We start from the raw sequence: 25,541 nt of genomic DNA, 5'->3' as shown, positions 1-25,541 counted from the left end.
AGAAGAAATACATGATACTATGTGGTGGGGGCTATACAAATATCATGCATTTAAACAGTATGCCTCTACCACGAACATCTCGGCCCAATGGACCTCCTCGGAATGCTTAGCCCACCACTCTTCTAGCAGACGGTCCCATGCCTCCACCTCGCCAGTAAGGCTAGCCACCCTCCCATGGATCTCTCCATGTTGGCGGCGTTCGCCCTTAATAGTGAGATGATCATCTTGTAGTTGAGCCTCGAGAAGCGCAATCTGATTCATGTCATGTGTCTCACACCTTGTGTGGGTGGTCTGTTCCAAGAGAACTTCCTTGAAGAAGTTGGCCTGCAAGTAAACATAGCAATTAGAATGAGCTAAAAAAAGAAAAATAAGCACAACATGCCTGCATAGTGTTGCAGACGATCCGAATGGCCAAGTCAGCTAGATCAAACTCCCCATAGGTTCGAACGTCCACAGGATGAAGAATACCTCTCCCCATTCGATCGATGACCAAGGGATCCTGAATCCGGTTGATGGCAAAGACGTCAGACACACTAGGAATGAAAGGGGAAGCCCGAGAGCTAGAGGCCCTTGTCGAGACCTCAAGAGTTGGTACAAGTGGCACGTTGGAGGTCGGCTCAGTAACATGGGTGGGATCAGGATGCACCATGTCCCCACCCTCTTCTGGGTCGATTGTGATGTGCTCAGCCAATCTCCTCAGTGACTACGAGTTGGCAACCTCCCTCGCTCCTCTTCTCCTTTTCTTGCCCCGACTGCCTTTGTCGTAGCGAGGATGTTGGATGTGCTTGATATCTCTGCACAATAAATTACAATGACTCAAACTGGAAACAAAAGAAAAAGTAGCTTGCAACAAAGAAAATATCGAAGACCTACCAACAGGACTAAGGCCGACCTCAACAAGCATTGGCTTGGCTAGGAACTCCTCGACCAGAGATCGTTGTGCTACAAGGAACCTGACTTCATCAGCCAACTCTCTATCAAACACGACATCAGCGACCTTCCTCAGTTCAGGTTGCCAAGTAGTATCGACTAACCAACCCTCTTTCCGAGAGATGAAGAAGTACCTATGATTCCAATCTCTTACTTTCAAAGGGAAGTCGTGAAGGAGTTTGTACCCAAGGCAATAATTGATATAAAAACAATAGGGCACCCTGGGCATTTTCTTAATACTGCAAAGCCCGACGAAGTAGTCAATGTCCAAGTCAACACCAAGGTGGTGACAAGGAGAGGTCATCCCCATGATGCATCGAATCGAGTTCGGTTCGGATGGAGATGTCCTAGGGAGATCCCGTAGTGACTGAGCACCTCGCAAAAGAAGGGGTGAAGCAGGAAACAAAGTTCGGTGACCAACACCTCTTCAAAAACACATACTTGGTTCGGGCCGTGGTCCCAAGGATATTGGCTAGGGCTGGGCAGGACACAATCATAGGATAAAGAAATACAAAAGGGCATCATCAACCTGACAACCTCCTTGCCAGTTAGCGAGCAAGGGACAAACCCCCCTCCACGGATTGAGAGGTGGAGGCTTCCCTCTAAGAGGCCTGCCACTCTAAAGCCGAGGTGCTAACCTTGTTTAGAGCGTGCACATTCAACTCCTTGTTAGAACTCTCAAAAGACATTTTGGAAAAAAAAGGCGACTCACAGGATAGGATGATGATGAACCTTACAGTGAACTAAAAGAAAGACTACGCTCGCAACAAGTAGAGCTTTTCCATGCTTAAGCAATCTTCACAAATACACAGTGTGAATGGGCCCCCCGAGCCCCCTCTATTTATAGGAAAGGGACCCGAATTTTGAGTGGCCACGATGGTATTGATCTAATGGCTCAGGGACCATCCTGCGCAAAGACATGGCGGGCGGTTTGAATTTGAAATCTGCTGTCTTAGTCAAATTTTGAATTTGTCTTGCGTTGCTTCTTGCGTGCCTTGAATCAAATTTTGAATTTGTTGTGCACCCCCATCTTCGGAAGTTCGAAGTCCACCTCATTGCAAGCTGACCTCGAGACGCATCGACTGATCTATGTAGGTCGGCCCCCATCTAATCAGCTCAACAACATTTTGACTACTACGACCCAATTTGGCTAGTTTACGTTTTTGCACAACGACCTAAGTGCACTTCAGTTCGAAGGAGGACTAGTTCACTTTCAGCACCACGACAGATATTCGAACTTGGCTATCAGTCATTCTCCACCTCAGTTTCAGGCTCCGCATCGACCTTGTACATATTTGTATTTGTACTCTTTCCAAACTAAGCCTTAGTGTTTAATAAGTTTTTCACACAAGTCCTAATTCCCACCCATGTAGTGCTAATGCGTTATGCTATTATTGGAAGTGCACAACCAAGTATGACGATGGAGACTGTAGTGCTAAAGTATTATACTTGATAAAGGACTCCATTTTGCCCCTTCCTTTAAACAAAAAAGTAAAACAAGGGCATTTGGCTCTTCTCACATAAAAAAACTCCACCTCAGTTTCAGGCTCTGCATCGACCTTGTACATATTTGTATTTGTACTCTTTCCAAACTAAGCCTTAGTGTTTAATAAGTTTTTCACACAAGTCCTAATTCCCACCCATGTAGTGCTAATGGGTTATGCTATTATTGGAAGTGCACAACCAAGCATGACGATGGAGACTGTAGTGCTAAAGTATTATACTTGATAAAGGACTCCATTTTGCCCCTTCCTTTAAACAAAAAAGTAAAACAAGGGCATTTGGCTCTTCTCACATAAAACAAGGACAAATAATTGGATAAAGCACCAATCATGAACAATACTCAAAAGGATTAGATACGTACTCAACCCCCCAAATTTTAACTGAATTTTGGGGGTAGGCATGCAACTGACGGTGCATGAGGCCAGCCACGTGACTATTAGCCTGTAACTAATATCCTTCCCGAAGTTCTTCGCTCTTCCACTCATTTTGTTGCCTTTTTTGTCCAAGAAAATGGGGTTTTGGCTCGGGGATTGAATCTAATGCCTATCTACATTCATTCTTAGAGCCATTGCCCTCCAAAATTTAAATATTGGAACTAGAGGTAAAAGGGGTGAAAGTGGAATATGCTGCTAACCCTTGTCTAGGTTCAAACCAAGATCATCTCTATAGATAGAGGCCTTGTTAAAGCCTTGGACATCACATCAAATCAATGAAAGCACAATTCACACAATTCTTCTTCGTAAATAAGTCTCCCAAGGAATTCCAATTGTTTGAAGCCTAAAAGATTTTCTAAGTGAAGGTTCCCTCTCATGTGGAATTTCCCTAATGGTACGTTTGGTTGCCGAGAAAGGATGAGACTAGAAGGATTGGGATGGGAAGAGAAAATATTTTTTTCTTAGATTTGCATCCCATGTTTGTTTCTCGAGAAGCGATGTGCTAAATAACCAGTAATGTGAGCAAGGAGATCTATAATAGTCATTCATCATTTTGGACTTGAAAATAGTTAGGATATCTTACCTTTGTGCAAGTGAACAAGGAGATTTGGACCATAAAAGTTAAAAAGCACAAAAAAAAAAACGTTAAATCTACAAGATAGAAGTGTAAATCTGTAGAAAAAATCAAGGTTACATGCCAGAAAGAATGGATTATGGCTGGAGAGCATCCATCTCTTCCTGTCGACAAGAGGAACTCAGTGCTACAAAAATAGTATAAAAAGTACTCATTGGTCATCAGTAGTCATGTTCGTGGTTGTACCTTGTTTGGAGATCAACGATAATGGTGCCAACGAGAAGACCGTTGTTGATGCAGGTTCGCAGTGAGGGTTGTCTAGAAAGAGAGCAGGAGGAAGAGCCCAATCTTTTTTCTCAGAAGTTTCCTTTCGCACCGGGGTTGCATCCAAATCAATGCGATCCCATTTCATCCATTTTGGGAACCTGCATCCCACACGTTTCCCTTCCCATCCCTTTGAACAAACGTTGAAAAACCAGAATCTTATGGGGATATTCTCATTTTCCCTTCTCCATCACAGCAACCAAACATACCATAAGGGTAAAAGATAAATTCTCTTTCTCTCTCTCTAGAGAGTCAAGGGACTTCTAGTTCAATTTTTGGATATGAGATTATGGTTTGGTTCGACTCAAGGTTTGGTTCATGAAAACTTCAAGTACATAAGGATTCAATTCATGTCTCCAACCTTAACTTAAGAGGAGGGAGTTAAGAATTCCCAAGTAAGTACCATATTCATTTATTTTTAATTTAGTTTTTGTTTGTTGTAGGGAGATTTTTAGTCCCTCTTTCAGTTTCATGCCCCATTGAAAGAGAAAGGGATTCAAGGTTTTCAAACCATCATTGACCTGGACAATCAGATCATTCAACTTGGAAAACGGTTAGGGTACCAATTCCATTTCATCCCTGAATTGTTATTTTCCAAAAAACTATTGAATTGGTCAACAATTTGCTGACCTATGTGGTTGAAATGTTGACCTGTTTGACTCATGCAATAATGGTTTCTCAAAAACTATTGAATTGGTCATCGACCTACTAAACCCGGTGATCGAATTGTTAACTTGTTACCCATACAACAATTTTCAAGCCATATTTATATTGTAATTAATTCTCTTTTTTATTTTTTAAATCATATGTTGATTTTTTCAGACTAGATGGTTGAACCACCCAACCTGAAGCATCAAACATATCGTATTCATATAAGAATTTAACTTAAAGAGAAAGATGGATGATCAAACCATGCTGACCTAGACAGTTGAACCATTCGACCCATCAACTAGTTAGGGTATTGATTCCATTTCACCCCTAAATTGCTATTTTCCTACAAATTATTGAATTGGTCAACAACCAATTAACCCATGTGGTCAAACTGTTGACCTGCTTGATACACACAATAATGATTTTCTCAAAAAATTGTTGAATTGGTCATCAATCTGCTGATCAAGGCAAGAACTGTTTACTCATTCAACCCAAACAACAATTTTTGAGCCAAATTTGTATTGTAATTATTTTTATATTTTAAATATCATGAATTGATTTATTTGGATCGAATGATTAAGGCATTGCCCCAAAAACTAATGGCCAAAGTGGTTCTTGTTCCGAGTTGATATTAATGGAGGAGAGAGAGGGAGAGAGAGGTAGAGATTTGATATGATGAGAATTGAGAGAATGAAGAGGGGAGAGAATTGGAAGAGGGAAAGGAGAATGAATTGAGAGAGAGATATTTTAGGGGATGAGAAAGATGTCAAATATCATCAATAATTTTGTTTTATACGATGGTATGATGGTAAATAATAATTGGTTCAGGGATACATTGATAGGAGAATTATAAAGGATGAAAGGTGGGAGAAGGAAGTTAGAAGGAAAAGAAATGACACATGTCCCAAATATAGAATAGGTGCATTAAACCAATAATGTACCGTGTTGGTTTCACCGCGCATCCGTACACCAACCAAATTAAATCAAATTTATGTATTTTTTAATTTTAAAAATTATGACTTGAGGCAAAAAAAATGCCGTTACGGCAAAAATATTGAGACATTATTGCAGAAGTTCACATATAAGTAAAAGAAGGTTGGTTATCTAGTTGGATTGACCGACTGGTCAATTTTGTCCATTTGTTGACTTTCATTTTTTTCGGGTAATGGTTGAACCGGCCAATGGAGTGGTTTACAAGTTTTCCAATCCAACTAGCTAGTTCGATCTTGCTCTCTAAACATTGGAGTTCCTCTATTAATGTAATAAGACATGTAAATGACCTTAATGGCATGGTAGTACACACGGACTCGTTTTATTTTCAGCGAGCCCAAATGCTTCCAATTGGAATTAACCAATTACCTTTCAGTCTTAGATTGCAACATCTCATTTGTTTTTAAAGAATTCCTTTCCATGAGCTAGCTATTTGCATGTACTAGATGAATAGAGACATTAATAGGAATGGCAACGAGTGGGGTTGGGCTGGGGTTTTCATACTCCGTCCTTGACCCTGAATACATGTACCGTACCCCTATTCTAGCAGGTACAGAAATTCCAGCCCCATCCTCGTATCCACATGGAATGGGGATTTCTGAATTTTCCCTGCCCCGTTAGAGTTGTCGATTGGACTGGATTTGGTCCAATTCAATCTAGTCCAATATTAATTCATTATAGATGGAAATCCAATTCAATGAATGTTTTAAACCAATTTGGATAGGTTCAATTCAATATTTGAACCGCCCAATCTGTTTAAATTCATTTTGATTTAGATTGGTTTCAACCCAAACCCAATCTATTGACACATATATTCATATCTTATATTAATAAACCAGATATTGGCTTAATCCAATCCAATCCAATATAAATTTGTTACAGATGGACCAGGACCAATCCAATCTAATAAATATTTTGGACCAAATTGATCCAATCTAATATATTTTGTTGGTCTATCCAATTCGTCCAAATTGATTTTGGACTGGACGAGGCCCAATCCAAACCAGTCCATTGACACCCTTATGCCCTGCCCCGACCATTGACAGCCATGGTAATTGGGTAAATGTAAAGAATTGAAACTTTCTTGATATATATGAAAAACAATTAAAAACTTTTTTGATACGTTAGTTCATAAATTATTGAAACTTATTTTTATATTTTAATTTTTAAGGACATGTATCTACTTTGATTTATTAATTATCAAGTCACTTTTTATATATCCCATCTTAGTAAATAATATATACATATAAGAACAGTCAAAATGTGTATGTGGCAGACTTGGGGTAGGGTGGGGATGAGGACCTATCCTCATACAGAATAGTTTCGGCTTTTCTTAATACCCACCCCGAACCCGACCAATGGTCAAAGAAGCTGCCCTGATCGAGCGGGTACAAGAGCCGGCATAGGCGTGACCCAGAAAACTGCCCAAGTGGTCCCTGGCCCGTTGTGCGGTAAAATAATAATCCATCAAAAGCATCCAAAACCTGGCAATTAGTCATTTGTTTGGGCTATCAAAAAGTCATTTGTCCGGGTCATTGGATCACCATTTTGATCGTCCCGGTCAACAATGATTTGAAAAAATTGCTTCCAGCGGTTAATTTTCTGGTTCAAGATTGAAAAAAAAAATCCATCGTTTAATTTACATCCGTTGCGATTTTAGGAGGCTGCCACCATTGCAGCATACAATCATATCACTCCCGAAAAATAGAAGTCCAATTTGCTTTCATGAATTGCCAAACAAAGAGCTAAATAACCTGATTTGCCTAGGCACATAATCCACACTATTAACCTGAATTGCCAAACAAAGAGCTAAACAAAGGGTTGGTGCAATCAGTGGGATGACCTAACTCACCATACTCTCTCTCTTACACACATTTAAATGCCTGTTTGATTTGCAGTTCAGAATCAGAATCAGAATTTGGAATTGGAATTGGAATGATATATTCCCCCACCTGTTTAGCTTAGAGAGGAAATGGGAATTGAAATCAAAATTAGAATAAACTGGACTGGATTCTCCTTTTCAAGGAAAGGGGAGGAAATGACCATTCCCTAAAGTACCAAGAATGAGAATGGAATTTCGATTCCACCCAACCAAGACAGTTGGAATCGGAATGGCCCGTTTCAGTTCCAATTCCAGACCCTATTCCCATGAGCCAAACAGGCCTTAGACATTTTGCCACGTAGTCCTCTTGGCATTATCCACGCCTTAAGTGGGTTTTGGATTTCTGACCAATTAAAGGTTGAAGATTACATCTCGCTGGTCACCAGAAGCCAGTCTCACGAGAGAAACATTGGCAGCGCCTGACGCCGTGCTCCACTTTACTACTCGTAGAGGGTAAAATTGTCATTCAAGTTTCTTCACTCGCGGCCCGTTCACCGCTGCTTCGAGTAGCGTATAGTCAGGTCTGCGCTGTGGTTACTCCTTAACCGTGGGATTGGCATCAAAGGCCAAATCGCCCTCGTACAAGTTCAAGATTGAGTGGGACCCCACACAGATGTTAGAATTTAGAAAGTAAAGAAACAGCCTTACGTGCGAAAGCCAGTGATTGAACCAAATTTATAGTAACAAAACTCCTCATCTTTCGACAAAATGACAACACTATGACTCAGAATAAAGACACTTTCTCGTCCACCGTCTTCATTCTTCAATTCCGTCCGAGCTGTTTTTGTTCTTATTTATTTATTTAGTTATTTTTATTGTCAATTTTCTATTTACGGGCTTCGATTCGATTTCAACTCGGAAACCTGTTTCTCAAACCGCAAATTATCGCGTCGTTTTCGTCTATTGGGTCGTTTCTTCTCGTTTTCTCCAGACAGTGGTAAAAGGCCGCTTCCATATTACTGGTACTATGGTTATATGGTATCATCAACGTACCACAAGAATCTAATCCATTGCTCTGTGCTATCATGACGTTATCAAATATGCGTCGAATCCATCTCGTTATCTCAAGATGGAGCCCATTAAAGATTACTCATCACCCAATCTATCATGTACATGTAATATGACGGGCCCACTGTTTTAGTGGCTCTGATGATGGCTATGCTTGACAGAAAAACAACATACGTGTGTCAGAGAGACGGTACACGAGCGCGTCGCGAAAACACATCGACACGGCGTCACTATGTACATAGAAGAAGATTTACTTTGGGCGCAGCCTTGTGATATTGAAACTGAAGTGGGTAACCACCGGCTTTGTTGCCCGCGCGCGCACGTTAGACTGAAGTCTCTCCATCTTATTTTGAAACTGACAAAATCACTACTCGCTAGTGGTTTTATTGTAACACAGCCTGAGAAATACTAATCTATTCCGGGGGTTTATTGTTCCTCGTTTCTTCCATTCACAATCATACCTAATGATAAGCGTATATATTGTGCCTTCGTGCGTATTATCTTTTTTGACCCTGTGATATATAAGAATTACACAAGTTTAATAAAACGACCGTCTCCTGCTCTCTCTCTATCTCTCTTTAGCTTTTAACCACGATAAGAGTCTCTCTCTCTCCATCTCTCTCCCCCGGTATGATACAAATACACAAAGCACCAAATCTCATCAACAAAAAGACGCCTCTGTCGCCTCCCTTTTTTCCTTCAATATTTCCCCTAAATTTCATTTCTTCTTGATCGCCCGGGCCTCCGATCTGACAAACTCGCTGGATTTTTATCACAAAGCAATCGGATTCAGCTCAGGATCGATTCGTTTCAATCTGGAATAATTGGATTCCGATCTCCGAACGTTCTATCGGCGTTCGCGCGTTGAATCGCGCATTGTTGCATTGTATCCGCATGGCCTGTTGCTTCATCGATTGGTTTTCGATCTGTATCGGGCGGTGAACCCGGTGGAGCTGAAAGAAGCATGGGAGGATCGAGAACTAGATCTTCCAGAGCCTGAAGATGCCCGGACTAGCGCAGAGAAATGCTCAATTCAGCAATGCTTCGTCTTCGTTGTATTCGTCGTCGTCGTGCTCCACCGGATCGATATCGAAGAACGGAATCTGGTCGAAGCATCGCGACGACGTAACCTTCGATCAGCTTCAGAAGGTCTTAGATTTTGCACCTTTTTTTTTAATTCTCAGTAGTTGTTTTAACTTGAATCCCAGTAAATTATAGTAATCTATTGGTTTCTGTACGAAACAAGGTGGAAAAACCAGGGCTTCGATTGGATACCAAACTTCAAATGATAGGTTGAGAGTGTTCTCAGAGTGCTAGGTCTAATGACGAGTACAGTTAATTTGTTTTTTCTGTATTTGATTCTCCGAATCCGTTGCAGTAATATGTACTTTTTATAATCTTATGCACTTCCCGGCCGCATTGTAGTGATTTATAACGGATGTGGCGGGATAACAGCATTACTGTCCTCGAATGCCTTGGCCATTATCAATTAATTCTTTGTTTTGATTCTGCCTTATTGATGTCTCAAATATACTACTACAGTTTGGATTCGAAGTGGAGAATCTGCGATGATTAGTTTTAGAGCTAATGCAGGGTTGATTAGATAAGCTGCCCTTTTGTTCGTGACTTTATTTAATGGATAGCTCGTGGAAAAGATGATGTAGTTCTGAAGTGGACTATGCACTAACACTTTGTTCTCTGCTTGTGGTGTAGTTCTGGAGTGAGCTGCCCCCTCACGCTAGGCAGGAACTCCTGAGGATTGATAAACAGACACTCTTTGAACAAGCTCGTAAGAACCTTTACTGCTCTAGATGCAATGGTTTGCTGCTGGAAAGTTTTTCGCAGATTGTCATGTATGGGAAGTCTTTGCAGCAGGAAGGTGCAGATGGACACCTTCCCAGCAGCAGAGCAGGAACTTTGAAAATTCAGAATGATAGTGGATTGAATATTTCGCCTTTGAGCTGTCATGATGACTTCCAAGATCCTTCTGTTCATCCTTGGGGAGGTTTGGCTGCAACTCGAGATGGGATGCTAACACTTTTGGACTGCTTTATAGAGGCAAAATCACTCAAGCCACTTCAAAATGTCAGTCTAATGATTCCTCATAATCTGATAAGATCCCAGTTTTCTCCCCAGACTTGCTCTTTTATGTAGTTTTGACATTTTATCATTTGTTTCAGGTTTTTGATAGTGCGCGTGCCAGAGAACGGGAGCGGGAATTGCTTTACCCTGATGCCTGTGGTGGGGGAGGTAGGGGGTGGATAAGCCAAGGAGTTGCTAATTATGGCAGGGGGCATGGAACTAGAGAAACATGTGCTTTGCATACAGCCAGACTTTCTTGTGACACGCTGGTAGATTTCTGGTCAGCACTTGGAGATGAGACTCGTCAATCTCTTCTACAAATGAAAGAAGAGGATTTTATTGAGAGGCTCATGTATAGGTATGTTTTGATCTGTAAATTTCTAGTGCTTACCATCTAGTTTTCAAAACCATTACAAGTAGTTGGCACAAGAAAGTACATGGTAGTTTGAGCCTTTGAGGCTCTAATGCTGATGGCCCAAGGGTGACAACAATAGGAAAGTGAGAATAAATAGCTTGAAAGACTAACCATTTTCAGTATTTGCATTGGAAAATGTTTAGAGACAATTCAAAAATTCTTCTGTATTATTATGAATGAATATTTTGATAATAAGCCTGGAAAAGCCAAACCTGGAGGACATTGAGCATATATGGTGGTTCATATGAATTGTGAATACCCAGCATCAGGAAAATTGTTATAGCCAACAGTTAGTAGTTTATGTGGAGGACTTGTTCTCAATGGAGCAATGTTCACTTTGTTGGAAAATGTACAAGTTGAGAAGCAAATTATGAATTTATGAAGTTTCTTCCTTTTCATTTGGTATTTGGTTAATTTAGCTTGTGTTGTTTGTATTTTATGGACAATATAGTTATCTGTTATTCGTACTACATATTTATGGGATTTTATATTTTTCTTCTTCTACTTATAAAATGCTGTTATTGATCCAAAAGATATTTCTGTTCTTTTTTTTAAAAGGAAAAAAGAATAAGGCACTTTAATATGGTACTGTATTTAAATCCATCTCAACCTTCTCCATTCCTATGTAATTTTGTTTTCTAGAATCTTTAGGAGAAGCAGAAATGATTTGTCAAGTCACTTCTAGAAGGTTCTCTTGAGTTAATGGCCAACATGTTAGGCATGACTTAGACAGTGATACGTACTACAGAGTATTTTGTGGACCTTCCTAAGAGAAGTTATGTAAATGTGAAGTTTTTAAAAATTTGTCTAAATGGAGCAAAGATTAATGGAAACTTATCTTTTTTCCAGTATGAAGATAACTAAAAACAAACCTTTGTCTACACAGTGCTGCTAATAACCAACTTGTGAGTTCTTCTAGTGATCAGTTAAATATTTGCAATGTATGTCCTTAGCTATTGCACTGCAAGACCAACTGATGTTCATGTAATGCATTATATCATGTTATCACTTTTAACAGTCTTATAAACTTGTTTTTCCCAAAAAAGAAAAAAAAAACAGTTTTAAGAAGGAATGATAGCAAGAGGTTTGATAGCAAGAGGTTCATGCCACAGGTTTGATAGCAAGAGGTTTTGCAGAGATTGCAGAAGGAATGTTATTCGTGAATTCAAAGAGCTGAAGGAGCTGAAGCGCATGAGGAGGGAACCTCGCTGCACCAGTTGGTTTTGTGTTGCAGATACAGCTTTCCAATATGAGGTGCATTTTCCTCTATTTTTGTTAGACATACTTCATCTATCTACATTGTCCCTTTGTGGTTTGTTGTCATGATGTGGCTTGGCATATTCAGGTGACATTTGTTTTTTTTTTATCAGAAACGATAACTTTCATTAGAGATAAATTAACCTGAAATACAGAATTCAACCCTTATTAGAAAAGGTTGATCCAATAAACATCAAACATTACAGCACTGCCCAAAAAAGACTCTCCCCTGCAGTCCCTTCTTTTGCTAGGGCGTCAGCAAAACCATTTGCTGATCTCCTTACCCACTTGAACCAAACACCCACCTCCCTTGTTATGCTAAGAATTTCCCTTATCAGCTGTCTATATTGCCAAATTCCCAGCTGCCCTGATTGCATCCACCCAATTACCAACTTGAAGTCTCCCTCTATCTCAATCTGCTGTAACCCCAACTGTTTGGCCAGTTTTACACCTTGATGTAGTGCCAAGATTTCCGCTCTTAAGGAATCTCCAACTCCTATTGGACCTGAAAACAAAGCCATTATCTCTGAAAACACCTCCTATACCAGATGGGCCTGGATTACCTATAGAGCTTCCATCAAAGTTCAGTTTCACCCTTTGTTGTGCCAGTGGGGACCAAACCTCCTGTATCATAGCTTTGGAAGTAGTAGTAGATGGCATAATACCCCAACTTCTATAAATGTCTTCAACTGAGAAATCCTTAAAAAGATCACAGGATTTCAACCAATGGATAACCTTAGTAGTTATTCCTTCCACAACCTCATTCATTGGATCTACATCAGGTGACATTTGTTTTTCTAAATTGTCTATAGTATATAATCATAAAGTTAGAATGCGTGAGTGGCCAAAAAAACATGACTGCTTGAGCTAAGTAACGGGATGATGATTTTTCTATGAAAGAATATGTCAAGACTTCTATTTTTGTTCTAAGACCTGAAATCATGCTCTACTCTTTCCAGGTATCTGATGATTCAGTCCATGCTGATTGGCACCTGTCCTTCACAGAAAATGTTGGAACATACCATCACTTTGAATGGGCTCTTGGAACAGGAGAAGGAAAATCTGACATTCTAGAGTTTGAGGATGTTGGCATGAATGGAAGTGTCCAAGCAAATGGCCTTGACCTTGGTGGTTTGAGTGCATGCTTTATAACATTAAGGGCTTGGAAGCTAGATGGTCGTTGCACTGAACTTTCTGTTAAAGCCCATGCGTTGAAGGGTAAGCCATGTGTCCATCAGAGGCTTGTCGTTGGAGATGGACTTGTTACAATAACAAAAGGGGAAAGTATCAGAAGGTTTTTTGAGCATGCTGAAGAAACAGAGGAAGAAGAGGTAGTGAAGAACTTAAACCTGTTTACTATTATTTTTACTGGCAGTTCAATTCTTTGTACTGCATTCCTTCAGCAAAATATGTAAGATGCTTCCTTTGGTGCTTTGTGGCCATATGCACTTGCAGGATGATGATTCCATGGACAAGGATGGAAATGAGCTGGATGGAGAAGGCTCGCGTCCCCAAAAGCATGCGAAGAGTCCTGAACTTGCTCGAGAATTTCTTCTAGATGCTGCTACTGTTATTTTCAAGGAACAGGCATGTTCCAGTCAGCTGGTTATTGTCATATTTGGGCGTAATTGATCTGTTTCCTGTCTTAGAAGAATTTATATGATTTTTATATAACTCTTTACACTGAAAATATGAAATGCTTAGAAATATGGCCCCATCTATCATAAAATCAGGCAGAACATGAATGTGAATCAGAAAACATCTCTATAACTTGCATTACAAGGTCATGGCACAATATTCTCAGTTGATAATGGGTTCTGGTTTTTGTTTTCTAGGGAGATCATAAAGCAAGCTTTTGAATGGGCTTGTGGGAGATAATGCAAAAGGATTTGAAAATTGAAACTAAGATTGCATTGAAGTGGTTAAAATTGCCAATCAAATAAAAATTATTACTGGTTCTGTTGTACGGATGCAACTTTAGAGAGAATCATTACTGGGGAAACTATTTTTTTTTTCTTTCTCCCATTGAGCATGATCCTCCAAAAGATTAGTTGTGATGCAGAAACTCTAGAGGGGATCAGGAACCACCATGGGGATATATCAAGTCAAGTTTGTGAAGTTTCTAGGTTACTGATTTCTGATTATAGGTCATTCCTTTCCATCCAAAATTTTGTATATATATAGACCTTTGGGGTAATTAGACTAAACCTAAGAGTAAGATTTCTAAACTAGGCATGATTATTCAATTTTGTACTTGACTCTAATAAATGATTTTTTTTTTCCAAAGTAAATCCTTATTCAATTTCCTCAGTTCTTATCTAGTATTTAGCAAGTTTTTTAGAATGTCTTCTGATGATGATTTACTGCAAGAACTACTCTAACTGAATGGTAAAGCGTAGTAGTTTAATCCTGCTGGAGTTCAGAAGCCAGGTACAGGAAACTGGACACAAGGCAATGGCTAGAAATGGGACCTTGTATAAGGAGGCAGCCAGAATTCTAGTTTGGCTTATGGAAAAGGAGGGTACTTTTAAAGATAGGAAAACCTTTTTTCATAGTCATAGAGGATATCAAGGTTATGGCTTGGAAGGAGTTTCAAGTCTGTATCATTGGCCACTTTGAAGGCAAGCCAACTCATAAATGGTGGAACAATGGGCAATCAAGGAATGTGAAGCAGCTGTGGGGTGAAGGTGAAAAATGAATTCATCACCTGTTCCTGTTCAACCTGTGATTTGCAAAGGATATCCTAAAGAAGAAATATTGGAAAATATTCTGATTTTTGTTGGACTGGTGTAGCACATTCATTGGATGCTAATGAAATGATCCGGACAAAGAAGCCCAATCCCACCTATGCTCAGGGTCTATTTTCTACCTTCATCTAGAGCCAGATTACTATTTAAGTACTTGGGTTTATTGTGGAGGGTTTCATCTTGGCTCAAAATGCTAATTCCTGAACTTGCAAGATGTGAATGGGTGAGATGATGATCGGATGGCAAGGGGATAGTGCTTTTCATGGTGAACATTGCATTTAGTTGAACTATGTATTTGATTAACATTTCACTGGAATTTCTGCCATCTGTATCTTTAGTTCCAATGGAGTTTTGGGAGATGATGATGCCCAAGGATCTGATGGTAGAAGCTTATGGCAGTATATTTGGAGGGCCTATTTTTTCCAATATTGAAAAGACTTTGTTGGACTGATGGAGCACATGCATTGGGTGCTAACAAAATGATCCAGACAGAAAAGATCAATCCCCACCTATTGTCTACCTTTTCCTATGGAGCCAGACTATAATTGATGTTATTACTGTGGGGAGTATCATCATGGCTCAAAATGTGAATTCCTGAACTTGTGACATGCAAAAGGGTGAGGATAAAGATCAGATGGTAAGGGTTAATACCTTTAATGGTGAACATTGCAGTAAGTGACACTCTGCATTCGATCAACATGTGGCATATGGTACATAATTCATTCCTTTATTATAATTAATAAACGCCTACACTTACGAATAAAAAACATTTGGCTGGAGTGTCTATCATATGTATCTTCAGTTCTATTGGAGTTTGGGGTTGAGGAGATGTCAGATCTGATGGTGGAAACTTATGACAGTATAGCATCAGAAATCATAGTACAATTCCTTGAGGGCATATTTTTTCTAAGAAAATCATCATAGGTAGTTGGAGCCAGAGAAGGGAACAATTACCCAGGTAAGGGGAAGAACAGTTGCCCCCATATGGTGGAACATGTGAAATGAGGCAAAAGGCTGAGATCAAGGTCAGGGAAGATGCCAGAAGCTAAATCATGACATTTAACATGGGCAAATTGGTGTGATGAACTTGCCTTGGGAGGCTTTTTTTCTTTCTTTTTTTTTAATTTCAAATTTTAATGGACCAGGATAAGTTGTTCAACCTTCAGAGAGAAAATAAAGCTAGTGATCTTGGATCGTGCAGGGTGAATTGGATGGCAAAGGAATGACATGTGACTTCCAATGTAACCAGGTCATCCAAACCATTGGATACATGGTTTAACAGCCAATAGTAGAAGGGTTTCAGCAAGAAAGGGGTGGGAAAATAGGTAGGTCCAAGTAAAAACCTAGGTGCTCTTGTTATTTTCCAAGTTCATAACTCACACTGATCCAGTCCTAAGAACCCAATTGAACCAGGGTTGCAATCTGATCCAATTCACTAGTTACAATGGGTCTTCACCAAGTTTATTTATATGCACCAGTCATAGATGAATTGACTGAAAATATGCAAGAGGAGGTCCTATGCTGCCCAATGTTTGGTGATGACATAATATTAATTGATCAAACTAGTGAAGGATTAAATGCAAAATTTGGTTTATAACAACTGCATTAGATATTTAGAAACAGGAGGTTTTAAAATAAATAGATATATACAATTTAAATTTAATAAGAACAGGAGTGCAAACCAGGGTACACTTAGGATTGAAGACCAAGAGATGACTCCACGTGACCTCTTTTTTTACCTTGGTTCAATAATTCACAACGATGAAGGGATTGAAGAGGATGTCACCCATAGAATTAGAGCAGGTTGTGCAAAATGCGGGGTTGCATCTGAAGTCTTATGTGATAAGTGAATACCACCTTAAAAGGAAAATTCTATAAAACAGTTGTAAGGCCAATATGGTGTATGGAGCGGAGTGTTGGACAGTTAAGGAACAACATGTCCAAAAAATGAGTATGACAGAAATGCAAATGCCTAGATGGATGAGTAGTAAAAGTAGAAAGGACAGGGTTAGAAATGAAGTCATATGAAGGAACCTAGGAGTAGCTCCATAGGTGATAAAATGAGAGAAAGAAGATTGAGATGGTTAGTCACATGGAGCTCTTCAGAAGTGTTTCTACTGGTGACATACTAAGGAATTGGAGAGAAGTGACACTTTTAGAAACCAATAGAGAAAGTATAAGAATGGAATGAAAACCACCAGGATTAAATAAGTTAAAGCTAAACTTTGACAGCAACTCCTTTGGTAATTTGGGGAGAACAGGAAGAGGGGGAGTTTTTCCCAATCATCAGGGAGTAGAAGTGGCACTGTTTTCAGAACCAATCGGGTTTGGTGACTCAATTCAGGCTAAATCTCAGGCTCTCTTTCAAGGATCGAAAGTTGTCGAGTAGTTAGGAGCAAGAGAGCTGGAAATTGAAGGGGATTCACTACTGGTCATAACATGGGCAAAGCAAATTGACTCAGCACCTTGGAAACTCAGATTTATCTTCAGACAAATTGACCTACTTGCAAAAAATATAATTCTAGTTTTGGATGGATACAAAGGGAAGCAAATGGGTTGGCAGATCCGCGAATATGTTAGAAAAGGAAGGAGTTGATAGACGCACTTTATTTTGGGCAATCGTGTAATCTATGGTATCCTGGGTTACATATATGATGGTTGCTCACATGCATAGAAGACCATCTACAGCACCTATTAGAGAAAGTGATATGTTACGAGATGGAGCTAGAAGAGTTAGGGGCAAACCAACAATGACTTGGGTGGATTTAATATGAAATGATTTGTGTACCCATAAATTAATGATGGATATGTCACTGAACAGAATGGAATGGCAGAACAGGATTCATATAGCCGACCCCATATAGTTTGGACAACTTTCCAACCTGGAAAGATTGACACTCAGATGGCAATAGTGAGTTTGCCATCCATTAGATCTTAGGTTTGGCCATCCTCTGGATTCTTTTGAGGTACTCATGGGAGAAGATTTTCATGTCAACCTTGTTATGAGTCCATGTTAAAGATTGAAATATCTAGTTGAAATGTCTTTGTTTCAAGTACTTGTCGTAAATTGGTTAAGAAAAAGAAGGTTGAATGTTGAAGTTAGAATCTACATCATGAAGGGAGTTAAACAAGGCTTACATTTTGGTCAAATAATGGAAATCTAGGCCTTGTCTATAAAGGAAAGTGGGAAGTCTTCAAGTTACTTCATATTGTAGTGTTCTTAATACAGAATAGGATGAAATACGCGATTGAGGCCCTTTTTTTGTCAATAACTACAATCATATTTTTTAGTACAAAGAGAAAAATCCAGCATTCCATTGGTTTTGGAATGAAGGAAACACATCATGGAAATGGCCAAAGGCTGGCATACAAATACTTCTAAAATAAAATCATTTTTTTTTACAACCCGGGGCATGGTGCCCCCACCCTCCACTCCTACCCCCAACTATTTTTTTAATCAGCCCTGCCCGGCCTAAGGAATCAGCGAGTTTATTGGAAAACCTAGGAGAACAAGCAGTTTATATTAGATACTAATGTTCTTGCTGCTCCAGTCAAGTGCCTTAGGTCAAGGACCATATTAAAACCTGACAATCATCAAATCAACCCATGCTGCTACAAAGGCCAACTTTGATGTTTGAATCAATGCAAAGGGCTCTGCCTTCATGGAGATCCCTTTACTAGCAGAGCCAAAACCCTACTATCCTAATTTCTGAACACTCCTACAACGACTGATGGGCCTGGCTTACCAAGATGGCAGGCAACAGCCATCAAAGTTCATTTTATTTGTCGCATTGCATATGGCAATAATATTTGAGCTACCTGCTGTCACAGTTAGCTCAACCCCCAGGCATAGAATCAATGAAAATCTCTCTAAGTTCCTCCCTTTTCAACATGCATTGGGCCACTCCTACTAGGATTAGATCAATGATGATATCAAACTCAATTCCTTGTTTTTCAATATTCTAGAGTTTCTCCCACACCATGTAATTGAGACCTTTACTGCCCATTGTCATCCAGTGTGAAGTCTTGCATTGCTGTGATGCAATTTGTTATGCCTGTTCATTATGTTTTTCAGATTGCAGGAAAGAGTTAATACCATTATGAACTTAGAAAACCGGTAGTGTGTCATGTATTTTCATTTTAGTTAGGCCTATGCATCTAATGGGGAATTGATTATAACTGGAATCCATCAAAGGAATAAATAAATAAATTAGAGAAACCGAGAAAGAAGGGGGAAACTTTGATGCCAATAGACTTATGCATGTTACCGATAAAAAAATGTATACATATGCATGCTATTAGATGGGGTTTCCATGTAACAAGGTGAGAGTAGGAGAAGTCACCAAAGTTCCAAGTTGCATTTAATTAGCATTGTATACTTCTAACTAAATCTAATGCTACTTTCAGCATATTCTCTACTAGTAAATGTTTGGCTTTTTATTGGTCTGTCGGGGCATTCTTTTGCAAGTATAGGTAACTTTTTGGAATGCTTTTACAGCGTTAGTAGATTATATTAATTAATACCTTGCATTCCAAGTTTTCTGTGGTGAAGAATCTCCTGGACAAGAGAAAATGCTCATTTTTGTTCATGGTACTGCACCTTCATTGATGAATTAATGCCCATATTCCTTAGGATCACATTTTCAGCCATAATAACAGCCAGCTGTGAGCTTCATTTTCTAATGTTGTCTTGTCATATAAACTCAACTTTAGACAATATATGTTGTACTATTCAACTGGAATTGGTTAATAAATTCTCTGTAGCCTATTCCATTCTACTACTGTTAGGGGGCTGAAGAAGAGGGAAAATTCTATGGAGATGTGTAAGAGCAGCTGTATGTTGGACAGTTTGGGAGGAAAGGAACCAACGGACCTTTCATGGGAAAGAAAGAAATAAAGGTGTAATTACTGATCTAATTTCCATAAAAGTCCATAAGGGTGATTCAGTGGGCTAAGAGCACATTTTTGAAAACTATTCAGAAGGAGATATCATCAGGAAGTGGAAAGAAATGGCTTGGTCAGTTCCAAGGAAGAATGTATTTCACCCAGTTTGGTCCCCTCCAGCTTTAGGGTTCACTAAATTAAACTTTGATGGAAGCAGCGAAGGAAATCCAGGTCTGTCGGGTATAGGGGAGCTTTCAGGGATGATGGAGGTCAAATTATCGCACTGTATTCGGGTCCTGTTGACTGGGGGGACTCTCTTAGAGCTGAAATATTGGCTGTTATGGAAGGGTTAAAAAGAGCTCGAGAATTAAATATTAGAAACCTGATAGTGGAAGGTGATTGTAAATTGACTATCAACTGGTTAATGAAAGATGATTCTAGCTTGTGGAAGTTTCTGAATGAAAAGAAGAAAATTAGATCTCTCGTACAAAATATGGAAGTCAAATTTCAGTGGACTAAGAGGTGTGCCAATTCCTTGGCAGATGCATTAGCTAAACAAGGGGTGGGAAGAGATAATTTGTTCTGGGCAACATTGTAATCTGAAATGTTCTCTTGGGAGGGTTAAGAGTTTACCCCTCCCTTTGTATTTTTCTATATTAATATCTCTTAATAAAAGTATTTGTTATTTATAAAAAAAAAAATCTCTGTAGCCTAGAACAGATATTAAGAATAAGTCTTTGTTGTGATGAAGAATATGACAGTTGTGATGGGAACAATTCTTATGTGAGTTATTGTACTATGAAGCATGCTCTCCATGGCCTGTCCTCTTTTCCATCAAGAAGAAAGAAATATAATTAGCACACACTGCATAATCTCATATACCTTACTTCGTATTTTTCCAAATGTGTGCATAACCTAATGCCAGTTATATGCTTTTTCCAGGTAGAAAAGGCTTTCAGAGAAGGAACAGCTCGCCAAAATGCACATAGTATATTTGTCTGTCTTGCGCTAAAATTGCTGGAAGAACGTGTTCATGTTGCATGCAAAGAAATTATCACTTTAGAAAAGCAGGTACCCAATGCTGTCAATTAATTATCAAGTTTCTTTCTAGTTTTGAGATGAGAGATATTAGTGACTTCCATGCCATTTGCTTATACACTGCAGATCAAGCTTCTTGAGGAAGAAGAGAAAGAAAAGCGTGAGGAAGAAGAGCGAAAGGAGAGGAGAAGGACAAAAGAACGAGAGAAAAAGCTCAGAAGGAAAGAGAGATTAAAAGGGAAAGAAAAGGAAAGAGAAAAGAAATGTGATGAATCAAAGGAAATCCCAATTACTCTTGATGCTTCTATGGACGATTCACCCCCAAGTATTCATGACAAACCAAATAATACTGTCAATTCCGTGGATTCAGTCAGTGAAACTGGAGATGTTACATGCAGGCCTCCAGATATTCAAGATGAACAACTCCCTAATGCATCTACTATTTCCAATGTGCCAGACCCAAACAATGATAGTGTAAGGCACACATATAATGTTGCTGAAGGGAAGATCTTTCCAAAGGATGGGAATGGCTTGTTTGCAATTGAGCAATCAAAATCTTCTCGCCGGAAACTGAGATTCAGGAAAGATTTTCAAATTGATCCAGCTTCCAAATGGTGCGATAGACGCCGATCCTCAACTGTCTATGACAACAGGGTTCTGTTTGATGAATCTGAACGGAGATGTCATGGCACATATACAGAAACTTCTTCCGGGTGCATGAATGGAGTAGGCAGGCAAAGAAGCAATTCTGTTAAACCAAACACAAGAAATTCTAGTCCTAGGTTTGGTGAGAAATTTCACTGTTTCAAGATGCGTGATAGAAATGAATTCCATTTCTGCAGCTGTAATCAACATAATGATTACAGAGCAAAAGATGCCTCTCATGTTTCTGTTATCAGATCTTGTAGGGAGAGCAAAACCATGAACAAGTCAGAATCTGCATCTGATTTGCCTAGGCCACGCAATAACAAGTATAATCATGGATCTTCTATGTCTGATAGTTGTGGAAATCCCAAAAGCAAGGTCATCTCAGGAAGCATTCCTAGCAGAGATGTGTTTCATACCAAGAAAGTATGGGAGCCAATGGATGTGCGGAAAAGGTACTCCCACAGCAACTCAGATCCCGATGTTACTCTGAATTTATCTACTATCAAGGTCGATGAATGTGAAAATGATAAATGCAATCAAGATGAGACTGGATTGCAACAACCTGATAGCATTCTCAAGTCAACAGATGAGCTGTATCTTTATGAACATTCTGGAAATTCAGGAGATGGTGGTGATTCAGATAAATGCCAAGGTAACAAGGACACTAATGGGAAGGAATCCAAAAACTCCAGCCCAAGAGTGGAGGAGGGCTGCCAGAGTGCATTTAGTTTGGAAACAAAGGCCCCTTACTGTTCAAAGAATGCTGCTGCTGATGGAGTTGAATCATGTCCTATACTTTCTTTTTCTAGAAATGGTACTTCTGATCCCTCAGTTAGCAGCACTTCCAGTTCAGATAACTGCTCTTCATGCCTTAGTGAAGGTGATAGCAGTATAACCTCTTCAAGTACACAAAATGTAGAATCATCGTCAACATCAGATTCAGAAGATGCTAGCCAACAATCAGAAGGAAGAGATGTTTCAACATGTGATGACAATGGTTTTCATAAATGCCAGGATGCTGGAGTAGATGACAAACAGAGTACAAATGGAGGGGAATCTATCAGAAGCAGGACAGATGTTGGGTCTCCATTAACAAACTCTGTCATAAGAAGCAATTTTACAGTGGACCTACAAATAAAATGTTCCCGTCCTCCCGATACTGGTAGAATTACAGTTGATATGGGTTCTCAGCAGCACAATGTGCTTCCACCAATGCATAATCAAAGCATACATTTGCCTGTGTTCCCAGCACCTTCCACCGTGAGTTACTACCATCAGAATCGAGCTTCTTGGCCTTCAGCTCCTGCAGCAAATGGGCTAATGCCATTTCCCCAACCCAGTGGCTACATCTTCACTAGCCCTTTAGGGTATGGCCTATCAACGAACCAGCCTTCACACTTCTGCATGCAATACAGTGGTATACAACAGTTGAGAACTCCATTGCTTAATGTGGCCCAACTTCCGGTCTATCAGCCTGTTAACAAAGTCAATGGTGTAACCTCAAAGGAGCAGAGCAAGAATGCTAAACTTGGTGGGGCACAGGATGCCGCCATTAGTGTAGCCGATACAGTGACAACTGAATGTCCCCTGGAGAAAATAGCACCAAGTGGTCAGACTCCAACAGCAACACCTTCACGTGGAGAAGATGGTCTTACTAGGACTGCTAAACTGTACAATGACAACAAAAACTTCTCATTATTCCATTTTGGTGGGCCTGTGGCAGTGGCAAATGGACATAATTTGAATCCAGGGCCCTTAAAAGAGGGAACAGTTGGGGATTTTTCATCGAATTCACCAGCAGATCCTGCTCTGGATGATCATACTTGCACCAAGAAAGAGATAACTGTTGAAGAATACAGTTTGTTTGCGGCAAGTAATGGGACAAGGTTTTCGTTCTTCTGATATACTATGGGAAGAACCAAGGTGGCTGTTAGAATTCCGTCCCTGTTCCTTTCTTTGGTTATGAAGGAGTGAGCACTTGTAGTATTTCATTAGATAATAATCGTCTTTGAGAATTCCAATTTTACCATGTATTCATCCTCAGTTGATTCTCATTCCAAAGTCTAAATGTGTCTTGTTTCTTTTTTATTTCTTCTAGAGGAAAAAAGAAAATTGCGAGTGGTACATTTTTGAAAGCCTTTCTGTTTGCTGATATTATATCTCTGCACACAGTTGTGTTTATAGATCTTCCTCTGGGAAGATAATTTTTGCTTGATTTCATTTTTGGCCTCCATTTGGGTTATCATTACTATTACTTATTATCTATTATACCATCACATCCTCTTCATCATCTAAGTCTTATCCCAACTATATGGGGTCTGATACATGAATCTGTTTTGCCATTCCATTTTGTTTAATGACATTCATCATATTTGTTACTACTGCCCATTTCTTTTTTGTCTACCCCTACCTTTTAGTTCTAGCACCTTCAACTTGTAACAAATCACCTCTTCTTACAGATCTTCCATATAGTCTTCTATTCATGTGATCAAACAATCTGGGTCTACTTTCTCTCCTTTTATCACCCATTCGAGTTATTCTTTAGGCTCCTTCAAATAACTTTATTTCTAATCATGTCCTTATGGTTTTTCTATGCATCCATCTCAGCATACGGATTTCTGCCACACATTTTTTAGTTATGTTATTTCTTCACTTACCGCAATTTCATATAGCTGGCTTCACGACTGATTTAGTGTTTTATATATTTTTTTAATCTAAGTGGCATTCACCCATTGCAAAAACAAAAAAAAAGGGTTAACATTGAAGTGACACGAAAGCACTACCATTCCCTTGTCAGTTGCAACCCTGTTGCATGCTCATTGCCGGAAGTAAAAAAGCAGTTTGTGTGAATCTACATGTTGGGGCATTTCCATTTCCACATGTACAACACGCTGAGTCTAATAATAATAATCTATTCTCTGTTTGGGAAAAGTACATATACAAAAATTATCAGTATAAATACAAATATGCTTGATTCATGAAAATGCAAAATTGATTTAGTTTTGTGACTATATCAGACGGTCGGACTGGAAAAACCGGGAACCGGTTAGGTGACCAGTCCCATTTTCTCCAAAAATTGGATTTTCCCCCAAAACCGTTGATTTTGGTCAGCGAACTGTTGAACCGGGCGATTAATCATTTGAACGGTTTTGACTATTTTTTATTTTTTTGTCAGAACGGGATAAATGGACTCTTATCAAACACTAGCAAAATTGAATTAGAGTGCATATATGCATTGAACAGCCATTTGCACTCTTCCCAAACGGAGCCCTAGTGAGATGGATATACTTTTGTTTGCCAACGTTAGAGATAGCAATCTAACATGAGACGGGATCTGCTCCTCACACTCGGGCGCTTCACATGCACATCCACCGTGCATTAGAAACATCTCCTTTGAATAATAACTTAAAAGTACGGGAGATGTTCCCAACGCATGGTAGGATATGCTTGTGAGGCGCCTTCTGTGAGGAACAGATCTGGTCTCATTTAACATACCCTAGGCTCCGACCCACCCTGCCTTGGTCAGGGTGTTTTATTTACCGTTGACTAGGTTGAGTGGGTTTTGGGAAAACTTAAAAATTTTGGTGACTGAGGACGGGGTAGGGGTGTATTTGTCTACCTTGCCTCGAGCTTCGCCAAAAGCCCATCTCAATAGATAATATGTTATATATATATATATGCATTGTTGCTTCATCTCTTAGTTATTATAGTGTTGGCAATCTTATTTGTCATCAATACATGGGTGTAGTTTTACACCATTGTTCATCCAAATGTATATATATTTTGCACTATTCTTCCAAACGCACACCAGTGTAAAAGCTGCATTTATCCGGTTCATTTTTTGTGCTTACATGTTGGACCACTCCTTTTACACCGATGGAGTTTTGCCTTTACACTTCAAACAAACACAACCTAAGAGACTTATGTCCAAGATTCTTTTGAACTTGAAGAATGAACGCTAGTGTAGGGAAAAATCAAAATAGTAGTATTAGATAGATAAACACAAAGGTAATACAACAATGATACAAAGAAGCACAAGCATCATGGTTTGTCATGCGGATCAAAACTGGCAAGGTCCTTGGAGTCGTTTGGAGTTCACCTGCAAGGGGAAAGATAAGGTTAGATGGCCTAGGGTGATATCCCATGCTTGTAACTCTAACGGTCAAGTTAGTCA

The 25,541-nt window shown here is 39.5% G+C and overlaps 1 protein-coding gene across 1 annotated transcript; it reads left to right on the top strand.

Moving 5' to 3' along the window:
• Positions 1 to 8,866: 8,866 nt before the first annotated feature.
• On the top strand, positions 8,867 to 23,587 carry LOC104587460 (uncharacterized). The gene is made up of 8 exons (XM_010245078.3): positions 8,867 to 9,445; positions 10,010 to 10,381; positions 10,477 to 10,736; positions 11,906 to 12,047; positions 13,010 to 13,381; positions 13,506 to 13,637; positions 20,624 to 20,752; positions 20,846 to 23,587. Exons 1-8 carry the CDS (start codon positions 9,299 to 9,301, stop codon positions 23,267 to 23,269), a joined length of 3,978 nt encoding a protein of 1,325 aa, XP_010243380.1. The 5' UTR covers positions 8,867 to 9,298; the 3' UTR covers positions 23,270 to 23,587.
• The last annotated feature ends 1,954 nt before the right edge of the window (positions 23,588 to 25,541 follow it).

Source organism: Nelumbo nucifera, chromosome 2, assembly GCF_055504915.1.
Source record: "Nelumbo nucifera cultivar China Antique chromosome 2, China Antique-T2T, whole genome shotgun sequence".
Classification (NCBI taxonomy): Eukaryota; Viridiplantae; Streptophyta; class Magnoliopsida; order Proteales; family Nelumbonaceae; genus Nelumbo; species Nelumbo nucifera.
Note: the sequence above shows the minus strand (reverse complement) of the source record. Positions and strands in the feature narration are given on the sequence as shown.

Excerpts from the sequence above, each read along its gene's own strand:
- LOC104587460 (XM_010245078.3), top strand. The coding sequence starts at position 9,299 with ATGCCCGGACTAGCGCAGAGAAATGCTCAATTCAGCAATGCTTCGTCT. Across the intron at positions 10,382-10,476 it reads CACTCAAGCCACTTCAAAAT|GTTTTTGATAGTGCGCGTGC; the intron begins GTCAGTCTAATG and ends CATTTGTTTCAG. Across the intron at positions 10,737-11,905 it reads ATTGAGAGGCTCATGTATAG|GTTTGATAGCAAGAGGTTTT; the intron begins GTATGTTTTGAT and ends TTCATGCCACAG.